Below are 14,198 nucleotides of genomic sequence, written 5' to 3' on the forward strand. Positions count from 1 at the left end.
GTATGTTTTTATTTTACCAGAACAATTGCGAAATTTTTTGGATATGAAGAAATTTTCTTGTGGACCAAGGGAAACAACTGATTAAAGCAAAAAAAAAAAAAAAGTGTGGGATTAATCAGGTTAAGCTATTTCTTATATATTTTTTCTACTTTATTTTGATCTCCTCATCTTTACACCACTCCCCCTAACCTTTTTGAGGTCTAAGGAAGAGAGCTGGTGATTATTTTCTTTATATTTCTTTTTTTCTTCTGTTATTTTTATTTTCTCTGCATTTCATTATTCAAGTGTCATTTGTAAAAAAAAAACTTTGTTCTAAATAAATAAACTTGCATTTCTTGGTAGCCTGTTTTTTTTTTTTTTAATGGAGCTATTTACTGATTGTTTTCAAGTTGTTACCTTTTACCTATTCAAATCACTGCAAAACAAAGCATGTGGTTGAACTTCACTGAGGCCCAGATGCACTAAACTTTAACGACCCTTTAATGAAGAAATTTTCAACCGTAGCATTCATTAAAGGCCATTTTCCGACGACGCTAGCAGCTAACGAAAACGGAATGCAAACGAGTAACTACCATTGCAATGTGGACAATTCGGGATGCACTAACCATACCGACGATTGCACCGAATCATTTACCGCGATATATTTAACGTGAGGTCAGAGCTGTCGTTAAGGCCTGAACTGTCATACAGACACACCGCTGCTCCCCCTGCAGCATAAAAATCCAAGCTGCTATGTTTGAAAATATAAGTGAGATTAACCAACAGAAACACGTGGCTCCCCGCTTCCCCCTGCATAAAATAGAAAATCAAAACAAAAATAAAAAAAGGATCGGGAAGTGGCAAAGGCGCTCGTCAGGAGCGTCCTGTATGGACGGCCTTGCCCCCCCCCCCCCCCCGTCCCCGCTGCTCCCCCCTTCCCCCTGCATTAAAAAAATCAAAATTTTAGCACCCCCGACCCCCTCCCTTCCTTTCTCTCTACTTTGTCCCACAGCTCCGTCTCCCGCCATCCTCCACCCCGTGCCCCGCCCCCTGAGGTCCTCGCTGCCGCTCCTACGTAGGTTACTTACGTCAGACGAGGGCGGGCCCAGGTCAGGAAAGGAGAGACATCCTGAAGACTCGGCGGCGATCAGATGTTCTTCTTGCCCGTGCAGCACCTTCACACAGAGGTGAGAGGCATTGCGCGGGCCCGGTAAGGCAGAGGGGGGGGGGGGGGGGGGAGCGGCGGCAATGACGACCTCAGGGGGTGGGGCCCGGGGGCGGAGGTTGGCGGGAGGCGGAGCTGTGGGAGAAAGAGTAGAGAGAAAGGAGGGGGGAGGGGCCGGGGCTGCTAAAATTTTGATTTTTTTTTGCTGCCGGGGGAAGGGGGGGGGGGGCGAGGACGCTCCTGACAAGCGTTTTTGCCCCCTCCCGATCCTTTTTTTTTTTTTTTTTTTAATCCTTCCGTGCACAATTCTAAACACTCTCACACAAGAGTCTCACGAGAGCCTTCACAACAGAAGCCATCCAGACAGGTGAGGTATTTCTTTGTGATCCAGTCATACTTTCCTGTAGGTTCCCGGACTGAACTTAGCATAACCAACCATTCAGTTTGTCAGGGACAGCTTCTCATCTCTCTTGGGGTTTCAATGCAACGTGTTTCTGTTTGGCTTTTTTTTTTTTTGGTTGTTTTGATGTTTGTGGCATGCGCAGAGCAGCCAGCATAATGCTTGGCAGCTCTGCGCATGCTTTAGGGGCCGATTACCGACAGGGATTACACCAGTTTAGCAAATCTTTAATGCATTGTACTTTACAATACCGCACCGAACATGTGCGATTTGGTTTTTTTTTGGTGCATTCTTCTTTTTTTCAAATTCGTTAAGGACCTTTACGTTTTAGATTCTTTTACGTTTGGTTGATGCATCTGGGCCTGAGAGAGGGTCATTTTCACTAGAGCCTGCAAGCTAAATTCAAATGGGGGTTTCTTTTCAATCAACATACTTTACACATGCAAGTCTTTGAAAAGCAGGCACTCTAACCTTGCCTCCTCACCCCTGTAAACATACTTTTCCTTACTGATGGCCCAGGAGAATTTTCAAATGGCCTTCCCCCTCCCCACAGATAAAAACCCCCTGATCAGTAGCAGAAATCTCTTTGAAAATTGAGTTCTTAAATTGATGTGCTGGAAGTGTAGGCCACAGTCTGTTGTTTATACAATGAGGGTACATGGGACTTTATTTAAGAAACTGTCATTTGTTTCACAGGATGGAAAAATTGAAGCAGAAGATTTTACCAGCAGGTTATATCGAGAGCTTAATTCTTCACCTCAACCTTACCTTGTGCCTTTCCTGAAGGTAATTATGCTTGTGTTATGCTTTTATTTTTCCTAGTGATATGTTCATTAAACCAGGACTACTGAGGCACTGTAAGACAAGCTGATTTCACACTGATATGATGATCAGTGTGAAACAGTGGCGTAGCCACAGGTGGGCCTGGGTGGGCCGGGGCCCACCCACTTAGGGTTCAGGCCCACCCAACAGTAGCACATGTTTAGTGTAGCTGGTAGGGATCCCAAGCTCTGCCAGCTGAAGACTTCTCCCTGATGGTAACGAAAGCGCTACTTTCCAAGATACCGGCACCTGCGCATGCTCAGTTTTCAGCACATGCCTGCTGCAGACTACCAAGGTGGAGAGAAGCATTTTCCCACCAGCTGAGATATTTTTTTGGTGCCCACCCACTTCTTGCCTAGGCCCACCCAAAATCTGCTGTCTGGCTACGCCCTTGGCGTGAAATCAGCTTGTCTTACACCGCCTTGGTAGTGTGCTTCTCTGAGGAAAACACCATTTTATTCATATCCTGCCTATATCACATTGGGTTCAAAACAGGTTACAAAAAAGTGTTAACAAATGCTGTTAAGAATGTATGTCTTCACTAGTTTGCAATAACATAATATATTAAAATATTTATGAAATGGAAAAGGTTTTTAAAGCTTTGTTAAAAAAATGTAAATAAGTTGGCTTTTTTTCTAGATTGGCATGTCATTCCAAAGTTTGCTTGATTTTAAAGATAAAAACATCTAAAAGTTGTTTCAAGTGAATATGCTTAGTGGGTAGGGTAACTCAGGATCAAAGAAGACTGAAGACATGAAGCGTGCCTAGTTATTGGATATATGCAGGAGAAGTAGAACATAAACCACCAATCAAGTGATTTTAAATTCACTGTGAGCTTTAATAGCCAATATAATTGAATCAATATTGATGTGGTCCAATCATACTTATGTGATCCATATATCAAGTTAGCTGTTATAGTTTTAACAGTTGTAATTTGGATCAGTGCTTAGAACAGTGGTTCCTAAACCTGGTCCTGGAGGCACCCCAGCCAGTCAGGTTTTCAGGATATCCACAATGAATATTCATGAAAGAGATGTGCATGCACTGTGTTCACTGCATGCAAATCTCTCTCATGAAAACGTATTGTGGATATCCAGAAAACGTGACAGGCTCGGGTGCCTCCAGGACCAGGTTTGGGAACCACTGGCTTAGAAGAAATCCCTGAATATAGAGAAGTACAAGCTGAGGCAAAATTAGCACTTGGTTCTCTCGGGATGCTTACTGCTCGGCCTGGGGGACTGCGCCGTGGTTTTGGCGGGCTCCAGGACTGATAGCTCTCCGTCAGCTGCCATCTTGGCTTGCCGACTTAAAGGCAGCCTGGACTTAGTGTTGCAGTTGGGCAATTCCCGTCCCATGGTTCGAGCTGGCCTTTGCTTTGCTCGCAGTAGCGCACAGTCAGCGCTTGCAAGAACGTTGGGTTCAGTTGGTTCAGCTCTCTAGCCCAGGTTCCCGCACTTCTCTCTGAGACTCACGGAAGGCTAGTTGGGGCACCTTTGCCTTCAGGCAGTTAAACCCCCCCCCCCAAAAAAAAAACTAGTAAAGTAAAAAAAAAAAAAATTTCACTAGTCCTATATACTAATTTGCACCGCCAATGTTCTACGTCTGGATGCCTTGGTTCGTAACACACTTCCCATTGGTCCGCCCTCGCGATGACATCAGAGGACGGATCAGGGGAAGGGAAGCCAGCACCAACCAGCCACAGAACGTTGGAGGTGAGTAGAGAATCGTGGGAGAATTGCCTCTCTCCCCCCCCCCCCCGAGTTCCATGCCCCCCTCCCCTCTGAGTTCCATGCCCCCCTCCCGTTCGAGTTCCAGGACCGCCTGCCCCCTCCCTCCCTCCCTCCCTCCCTCTCCTCCCCTCCCCCTCCCTCTCCTCTGAGTTCCAGACCCCCAAGCCTCCCTCTCTCTCTCTCTCTCTCTCCCCTCTCCTCCGAGTGCAAGCACGACCTGTCCTCCGCCTGCCCCTCGCCTTCCTGCATGCCAGCCAGAATTTAAAAATTCTTACCTCGGGGTCCGGCGTCAGCAGTGAAGGAGAGTGGCGCTTCAGCCTGCATTCCCTTCTGTCTCAGCATCGCCTCTGGTCCCGCCCTTCCAGAAACAGGAAATGAGGGTGGGACCAGAGGCAGAGCTGAGACAGAAGGGAAGGCAGTCTGAAGCGCCCGTGCCTGCTCCACTTCACTGTTGCCGCCGGACCACGAGGTAACAAGTTTTAAATTACAACCGGCACTTAGGAAGGCAAGGGGCAGGCGGACAGGTCGTGCTTGCACTCGGAGGGGGGAGAGAGAGAGAGGAAGGGAGGGAGGTGCGGGGGTCTGGAACTCGGACGAGAGGGGGGGCATGGAATGGGGAGGGAGGGGGGTCCTGGAGCTTGAAGGGGAGGGGGAGTCCTGGAACTCGAGAGGGAGGGGTCCTGGAGCTCGAAGGGGAGGGGGTGTCCTGGAACTCGGAGGGAGGGAGGTAGGGGAGCATAGAACTCGGAGGGGAGGGGGGGTTGGAACTCGGAGGAGAGAGAGGGAGGGAGGGAGGTAGGGAGGGGGGTATGGAACCTTGCTAGTGCCCGTTTCATTTCTATCAGAAATGGGCCTCTTTTACTAGTTGATAAATAAGCAACAGTTTTGTGGCTATGGTTTTGGGGGCCTGGCCTCTTTTTTTTTTTTTTTTTTTTTTTGTCTCCCGCCTCTTTCCAGGGGGATTCTTCTACTCCTTTCTGCCTTGCAGAGTGTATTCTTTCACCAGTTCTGACAGGGGCTGCCTGGCACTTGCGTCCTCTTTCTTGTGTTTTTGATTGGCATTCTCGCTGGTTTGGGCATGCACAGGTTGCCCTCTTGGCTTCGAGCACTGCGGCGGCCTTCCTGCCTAAAAGTGCACTTACCAATTTCGTCAAGATAAAAGGCAGAACAGCCGTCCTTACACCTTCTTACTGGCTTGTTGTATGGGAGTTCCCGTCATCTGTCTGAGCCGGACTGCGGGTTCCTTTCTTGGATTCACTGGTCTTCCAGGTTTGCCACATTCTCCTTCAGTTGCTGCCTTCTTCGCAGCATTGTGGCACTCTTCTTTGGTGCGTCACTGGTCTGGTCCAAGGCAGATCTCTCCAGGACCGGTTGAGGATAGCGAGCCTTGCTCTATTTCTGGATGGCAAGTCTTGCTCCATCTTGATGTTCAGCCTTGCTCCCTCTCAGGATGTCGCACCTCGCCCCGTCTCTGGATGTCAGACATGCTACACCTCTGCATGTCGATCCTTCCTCCGTCTCTGCATGTCAAACCTTTAACACATATACTTTTAGCAACAGGTGGAGTGAGGTGGTCCTGGAGGCAGGGATTGGAAGGAGCAAGCACCAGTGTGCAGAGTTGAATAACACACATTGTGTTGGGTAAAAGAACATAAGAAAAACCAGGCGAGTCAGACCGAGACCCCTGAGCCCACCATCGTGTCTCAAATCCAGGCAGTACTCGGCAAATCCCAAAAAGTAGATCTCTTTTCATAGCTTGGTAAGTAATAGATCTAGAATCACAAAGAAACTGTGATTTCCATTACAGATGTCACAAAATAAGAATAACAATCCACTTCTATTAAACAGTGTAATTATATACTTCAGTCAGTCCATTTCAGTTCTTATAAAACTCTTCAAATTCCTTATCGCAAAATCTTTTTTTTATCATGAAACATGAAAGGGAAGAAAAGCCTCAGAACCCAATCTATGACACAGATGTCTTCATAGACTTTAACTGGTTACCCCGGAGGTATGAAGACCTCCAATTCAGTGCTCAGTATATTTTTCTCACAATTTTCGTGCAGACTTATAAATCCAAAAAAGTAATTTTTAAAGATGAAAGCACTTATCTAAAAATCGTTACAATCTTTTGAGAGCACTGCTGAAAAGGTCCCACCAATGGTGGCCTGCGTTTCACATGAAATGCTGTTGTAGGGTATTCAGGACCAACTTAATCTGGAACAAATCCATACGGTAATTATCAGACTTGATTTTTAAAAACTAACACTGAAATACCACTATAAATCTAAGATCACTTTATCTGTGGCATTCCTGCTCATCAAAATCGCTGTCAAACATGGCCACCACCAGAACGTCCAGTTTTAAAGTCAGCCGATGATGTCATTGTGAATTATTTACGTCAAATTTTCCATATAGCACTGATGATGATAAATTTCCGAGCTCACTATGATTTCAGTGAAAATATTGCCATTCTATACGGGCATATAAACCATTCGGTTCTTCAGAAAGGAGCTTGAAAATCCATTCTTAAGAACATAAGAATAGCCATACTGGGTCAGACCAATGGTCCATCTAACCCAGTATCCTGCAGAAGCCCAATTAGTAGCAACATTTCATGCTACCAATCCTGGGGCGAGCAGCAGCTTCCTTCATGTCCATCTCAATAACAGTATGGACTTTTCCTCAAGGAACTTGTCCAAACCTTTTTTTTTAAACCCAGATACATTAAATGGTTTCCAAACCTGGTCCTGGAGGCACCCAGCCAGTCAGGTTTTCAGGATATCCACAATGAATGTTCATGAGAGAGATTTGCATGCAGTGGAGATAGTGCATGCATATCTCTCTCATGAATATTCATTGTGGGTATCTTGAAAACTTGACTGACTGGGGTGCCTCCAGGACCAGGTTTGGGAACCACAGTGCTAACTGCTTTTACCACATCCTCTTGATAAAAAGAATAGACAAATAGTTCACCCAAATACTCTTAATTTGATGACAGGTGAAAGATTATAAGCATTGAACATGAAAAGTGGAATCACTTATCTGCTTCTCTATCAGCTTATCGGACCCTAGTGCAGACATAATTGTGGTCCATGGCGGTATACACAGACCAGGATTATGTCTGCACTGGGGTCCGATGAGCTGACAGAGATGCAAGTGATTCCACTTTTCATGTTCAATGCTTATAGTCTTTCACCTGCTACTTCAAGAGCAACTAAACATTGAAGAGTTACAGTATAAGAAAAATAGAAAAGCAAAGAACAAAAAATAAAAACATAAAACAACTCAAGATCAACATTTGGAAGGAGAGGGTTTTTGTCAATGATTATGTGAACCACAAGAGGACATTACCTGTATGTTGGGTTGATTTAGAAACCCACACAAGCCCCTGTGATATGAGACTTTTTCTCCCTCTCTGATCAAATCAAGATCGAGTAATCCATTCATCAAATTAAGAGTATTTGGGTGAACTACTTGTCTATTCTTTTTATTTAAGCAGTCTGCTTGTTGCTGATAGACTAACGTCATGTTACCTTTGATTTAAGGTTTACCACATCCTCTGGCAGCAAGTTCTGGAGCTTAGCTATTCTTTGAGTGAAAAAATATTTCCTCTTATTTGTTTTAAAAGTATTTCCATGTAATTTCATTGAGTGTCCCCTGGACTTCGTACTTTTTGAAATTGATTCACTTCTACCGATTCTACACTATCTTGGACAAATTGGTCACAATAGTCTGCTTCTTCAAAAAATGTCTCTAATGTAGGCAAATCCTTTCTTTACCAGTGGTCTTAATATAAATATAGACAAGGGTTCTAGCAAGGATCCTTGGCTTGACACAGTAGGACGTCCTGAGGCTTATCTAATGTCTTGTGAATTTTAGGTAACAAATAATATATAAGCAGGGTCCGTGGATTCTGTAAATTACAAAAACTTAACTTCTTGTTTCGTCAAATAACCCTTGTCTTCTCCCTTCTGAATTAATTCATTGATTGCTCTTTGTAAACTGTCAGTAGAATCACTACTGAACCTCCTGATAGTCTGACACTGCAGATAACTCTCTTTGCACTTCATCATGCTCGATCCAATCTAAAACAATCACAGTGCCCTCCCACCTTGTCCGCTCTTCTAGTAATGATGTTATGGCTTCTAAGAGATAAAATAGCTTCATATTCATCCTTCTTGCTGTTATAAGAGTGACAAATCCATTTAGAAAAGGCCTAATTACAGTTACTAAGCACTTGTTGCTTATATACATTCAAAGATAATTCATTTGGGACAGAAGGCATCCATCTAGATCTGGTTCTCATAACTGACTGTATAGCAGATGTTTCATGTTGTGTAGAAAAAAACCTCCTTCAAATGTAAAGATTGAAAAAATGTTCCAGACCCTTGTTGGAAACTGCTTTAGATATCTTTCTGGAACAAAGGAGAGACCCTTCTGCGAAATAGATATTTCAGTCTTTGAAAGAATATGTTGCAATAAATTAATTACAACTAATTCTTCCTGATCTGGTGACTGGACAAGGCTGATTTTGATTGTCTTGTCTTTGCCTTTGAATTTTCTTTGTTCCTTCTTGCCTCAAGCCTGATTTTCTAAAAAAAAAAAAAAATATATCATTCAAACTCAAGAACTCTCTGAATTACCAGAGAATTCATTAAATCCTACTTTCTTCCTTTTGGACTTATTAACAAAATCAGGATTTAACCATGGTGGCTGCCTTGTAATTGTCTTCATCATGCTTATATATTTTGATTTTAAAATGTTGCAAATGTACTCAAAATTGTGTGATCTTTTTCTTTGTGTCTTCAGTTGCTCAGTAATCAGAACCATTAAATCAAGTGAACATTTATTGAGAATAGAAGCCCATTTGAAAATTGTGAGAATAATATATTGAGCATTGAATGGGAGGTTTTTATGCCTATGAGGTAACTCATTCCAGTCTGTGAGGAGGTCTGTGTCCCACATTGGGTTCTGAGGCTTTTCCTCCCTTTCATGTTTTGTGATAAAAAGATGTTGTGATGATTACTGTTTAAAGAGTTGGAATTTGAAGAATTTTATAAGAATTGAAATGGACTGACTGAAGTAGATAAGCAATAGCTCTCCCAAGTCTCTTCCTCCAAGACCTTGTCCAGAATTCTGCAGCCAGGTTGATTTCATCACGCTTTCCCTTTGTTGTTGGAATTGCACTGGTTGCCAGTTCAAGCAAGGATTGCTTTCAAAGCACTATGTCTGATTTTTAAATCTCCGAATGGTGTCTGTGCAGAAGATCTTTCACAATCTCTTAGAATTTTATAATCTAGGCCATGTCTCAGATTTGTAACTCATTCATTTTAACTTTACCTTTTGTTACACAAATTAGATTTAAAACTGTTTTCTCTCATTCATTTCATCTCCTTGCGGTTCGGCTTTGTAATCACCTTCCCATTGATCTTCATCTTTTGAGGCATTCTTTAACTTTTCGTTAGGCTTTAAAGTCTTATTTCTTTTCATTGTAATTAATTATTTTTTTATGTTATAGTTAAATTTTTGTTTGCTGTTTGTAATGCCTGATGGTTATATCAGTTTTTATTTTGTTGTATCCTGCCTCAAATCCTACTTGGAGAGTTGACGGTTTATAAGCCTCCATGTAATGTAAAAGCTTGTCCACATTTCTTTTGAAATTACCCATAGGGAAAGCAGGTACAAATCTTGGCAGATGATTTTTCTGTATAGGGTAGATTCACTTTCATTATTGATGTAAATGCCACAGGGTAAACTTTATCTGTAGGTATGCGGGACCACAGCCAGACTGAGTATTGCCATTGTAGAAGGCATTTTTCATTCTCTTTGCATTGTTACAAATTCTGCTGGTAAGTTTTACTCCAGATCTTGTGTGTTCATTCTAAAAATTGTCTTAGGAACATGCTGTTGCTTTCTTTTTCTAGTGAAAACACAGTCTTGGTTTGGAAACAAGACTGTGTGATACTGTAATTTCACTCTAATTCTGCTCCCAGGAATGCCTGTGGGTAAAAGAATGCACAGTATTCTACTGTGTGCACATTTCTGCCCACAAACAGAGTGGAGCTGAAAATTGCTGCCCTAAGCCCTTACTTACTTACTCCTGTCGTGATAAAGTAAATCAGGGCGCTGCTACATAGATTCTCATTAGATCCCCATGCAGGCCTCACACTGATTCACATATGAGCAACTGAAACTTGGCTATAATAAAATGCAAACATATAAACTATAACACATTTTAAAAAATGTGGTTCAGGTATAAACCCAAGGAAGAAGAAGCAAGATATAAAAAAGGTTGTACTTTGAGAATTTTAGCTAGTGCTGCCTCATGAAAAATGAACATACTTATATCACAAGTCAGAGTGACACTAGATGATTTTACATTTACACATTGAATCCCCCCCCCCCCACCCCCGTATCCTGTGAAAGAGAGAAGTCAGAATTTTGCTTACTAAAATCGATCAGTTCTTCATTAGTTCAAATAATTCAAACCTTGACAGCATTGAGGTTGCTTGCCAGAGTTAACCCCATGCTTTTGTACATTTAAATAGATAGGGTTTTCATATGACTGTGTAAAAAGTGCTAAGGATCCTTGGATTAGTGGATGCTATGAAAAATTACATAATTATGGGAGTGGAGGAGTAGCTTAATTAGTTCAGTGGGCTGAGAGCCTGGAGAATTGGGTTTGATTTCCACTGTGCCTCCTTATGATCATGGGCAAGTCTCTTAACCCTCCATTGCCCCAGGTACAAAGACTTAGATTGTGAGCCCACTAGGGACAGAGAAAGTACCTGTTCATGATAAGTAAACCCAGTGGTTCCCAAATCTGTCCTACCTCCACTGCTTGCAGATCTCTATCATGAATATTCATAGTGAATATCCTAAAAACCTGATTGGTTGGGGCGCCTCTAGGACAGGTTTGGGAGCCACTGTGTAGACTGCTTTGGTTATGTGACACAAAGGCATATATCAAATGCGTTAGCTTTTTGCATGTGCAAGATTGAAGGGCCTAGCATGATGTGGCTGCCTCTAACATAGCTATTCTCCCTTTTCTCTTTTCTTCCCTCAGAGGAGTTTACCTGCCCTGAGACAATTAACTCCAGACTCAGCAGCTTTTATTCAGCAGAGCCAGCAACAGCAGCCGTCCACGCAAGCCACGACCGCACTTACGGCGGTGATGCTAAGCGGCTCTATCCAGCGCACAGCGGGAAAAGCCACTGCCACTGTAACAAGTACTCTGCAGCAGCCTGTAATAAGTCTCTCTCAGCCTCCACAAGTTGGAAAACCAGGGCAGCCTACACCGCTGGTACGTAAGCCAAAGGCCTTTTATTATCTCTGTGGGGTTGTGTTTCTCCACAAATAAACTGTATTGGGATGGAAATAGATGGGTTTGCAGTGAATAGTTCTGTGCATCCCGGAACTTCCACAGCCCAAGGTAGGAGAAGCGAATTGGTCATTAAGTGAAATAAAAGACTGCCTTTTCTTTATGTTCTATTCCAGAGAAATCTATCCAAATGCTTTGATATTTATATGTAATATAAAGGGAAAACAAACTGATGATAACTGTTTATAATGGCATCAGTTAATTCCAAGTTTGAAGTGGACACTTTGGTGATGTCGACACCTGCTCACTGTTACCTGACTTGAAACACCAGCTTATTTCATACCAGTCGCTTTCATACTTTAAGTAACTGTTGACCTGAGCAGGATTTGAGCCAGTGATCCATGTGCTAAAAGTTCTACAGACCTGTGCGAGTGCCCTTATACTACCCAGTTTCTCCTCAGAGTATAGTAGTTGTAGAAAAGCTTCTAGAAATGTATCATTGTCATTTCTGCTATCATAATTGCTCCTTTCTGCTTTCCTACAGGTTATCCAACAGGCTCAGAAAGCAGGTACTATGGTTAGACCGCCGCAGGTCACACTGACGCAAACCCCCATGGTGGCACTGAGACAACCTCATAATCGTATTATGCTCACTACTTCTCAACAAATTCAATTAAATCAACTCCAAACAGGTAGTGTGGCTGTCCGGTAGTTTTGTTGTTATACTGTACAGAGAGATTTATTTTTGTATGGTCTTTGTTTTTGAAGGCCTCTGATAATTCAGTGGTTAGTACAGAAGAGGATCTGATGTTTTCTTTTAATGATTTGAATGTTTATTGGGGACTGTGTGCATACAAATTGTAAACACAAAATTTTACCCATCATCTTGAAATGCTGAAATTACTGTCCTATGCCGTGCATTGTGCAGTTCTCAGACATTGACACCCCTTCCCAGAACACACACTTTCAGACCTTGTATTTGTCTGAATTTTTGTTTTCTCTATTAATCTGTTAAATCCATTTAAATCGTTGTTATATTGTCATTGAATTTGGTAATTTTATTAGTTTTGTTTTCTTTTTTTGCACGGATAAGACTTTCACTTCCCAGAGAAGGTTAGAAAATTGACCTTATTCCTCCTTACCTCCAATGGGGCAAATTTATAACAGGGCAACTAGTTTGTGAAGGTGTATATATGCACACATTTTGTTATTTTATAAAAGGAACATAATTTATAAATATTATCCTGCCAGAAAAAAGTGCACACCGTTACACTTGCTCCAAGGCAGGTGTAAATAGCCCACCTAAGTTTGTACAGATATGTGCATAGTTTATAAAATATCCATTCAAGTTATAAGCCCACTTGTTGTTGTCTTTTATATCTGTGCGCCTCAGCGGTGTCACTCACTGAATCCACTTTCTATCAACAGCGAGATTTACAACACCCACCTCTTCATTGTCACCACAGATAAATTGTTTGATACTTATTCTTTTTGCCTACATTACATATCAGATTGTTTCCATATCTCACACACAATTATTGCTTATTCAATAATAATACTCATCTGAAGAAGCAAATTTTACTTGTCAGGGACTGGGCATCTGAAATGAGTCATGTTTTGCACAAGGCTGTTTCAAGGATGTCCCCTACAAATAAAGCAGAAAAATTACTCTGCTTTAAAAAACAAAAAAAAGCTTTCCAACGCGTCATAATACCCCCCCCCCCCCCCCCTTTTTATCTGTCTGATTGGATAGTTTATACGCTATATACGCACATATCTTGAAACTCTCCTTCGGATCTACTGTGCTCCAATAAATGTTAAATAGCACTCCAGCTGATCCGCATAGGGTTGAAGACTTGCGATGTGTGGTGTTGATTCAGCTGGCCCCTATGGAGTGGGGTGGTGATGTTAGTGCAATATTATTGGCCATTGAGCAGAAATATATATTTACATGGAATACGGTGGTTCCCCGAGGTCTCAACCTTGAGGTGGAATGGGTGTAATTAGGGGTTCGGACCAACAGCTGTGAATAGGGCTGCAGTATTATATAATTTCCGGTTCCGGTAGTGGCGATATTCAGATTTAGCAGTGTGATTCTGAGGGTGTCCGCCTGGGACGGTGTAAGCAGCTGCGAAGTGGGTTTAAGATTCATGTTTACTATGATAGCATGATTGCTTGGTTTAGTATAAAAATGTATTATTGATTGTTGAATTATTGTAGGATTGGGTTTTGAGAATGGTTCCTCCTGATGAAGAACACTTCGAAATGCGGTCTCGCATCGAGGAGCTTTGAGGAGCTAATGTGAATTTAAAGTGATGCCGATTGGGGTTCACTATGGTTGCCTATGGAAGCCCTTGCCTAGCCAGGAAGTGCCATTGAATAAGCTTGTTTTGCTTCGTCTTGCAAAATCCTCTATACTGTGCACGTAAGAGGGTGGGCAGGTTGAGCCCTTACTATTGACTTGTGATCAAGAAACTGGCTCAGCATATTTTGAAATAACCACAATTATGTGATAAGCGGATCAGCTGGAGTGCTATTTAACATTTATTGGAGCACAGTAGAAATACATTTCACTGAATTAACATTTATACATATGTATATATAGTGAAAAGATTGCTGTAATGTAATAGTTTTCTGCTGATAGTGGCTGAAAGATTGTGGGTTGCATGGCTTGTGTGAATGAGTTCCTAGGTCCCATTGGTGAGTAAAGTTTTATGGGTTTAAAGCAGTATTTAAATAAATGATATAAATTAATATACAAAATAACAGAGAGTACTG

At 42.3% G+C, this 14,198-nt stretch overlaps 1 protein-coding gene across 1 annotated transcript in view; it reads left to right on the forward strand.

Moving 5' to 3' along the window:
- The window catches only part of TAF4 (TATA-box binding protein associated factor 4), a 157,150-nt gene that overhangs the window by 106,993 nt on the left and 35,959 nt on the right, over positions 1–14,198 (forward strand). Inside the window, exons 7-9 of the mRNA XM_030213018.1 lie at positions 2,241–2,330; positions 11,166–11,402; positions 11,965–12,112. Coding sequence (XP_030068878.1) covers positions 2,241–2,330; positions 11,166–11,402; positions 11,965–12,112 — 475 coding nt within the window. The remainder of the gene's footprint in view (positions 1–2,240; positions 2,331–11,165; positions 11,403–11,964; positions 12,113–14,198) is intronic.

The sequence above is a fragment of the Microcaecilia unicolor genome, chromosome 8 (assembly GCF_901765095.1).
Source record: "Microcaecilia unicolor chromosome 8, aMicUni1.1, whole genome shotgun sequence".
NCBI lineage: Eukaryota > Metazoa > Chordata > Amphibia > Gymnophiona > Siphonopidae > Microcaecilia > Microcaecilia unicolor.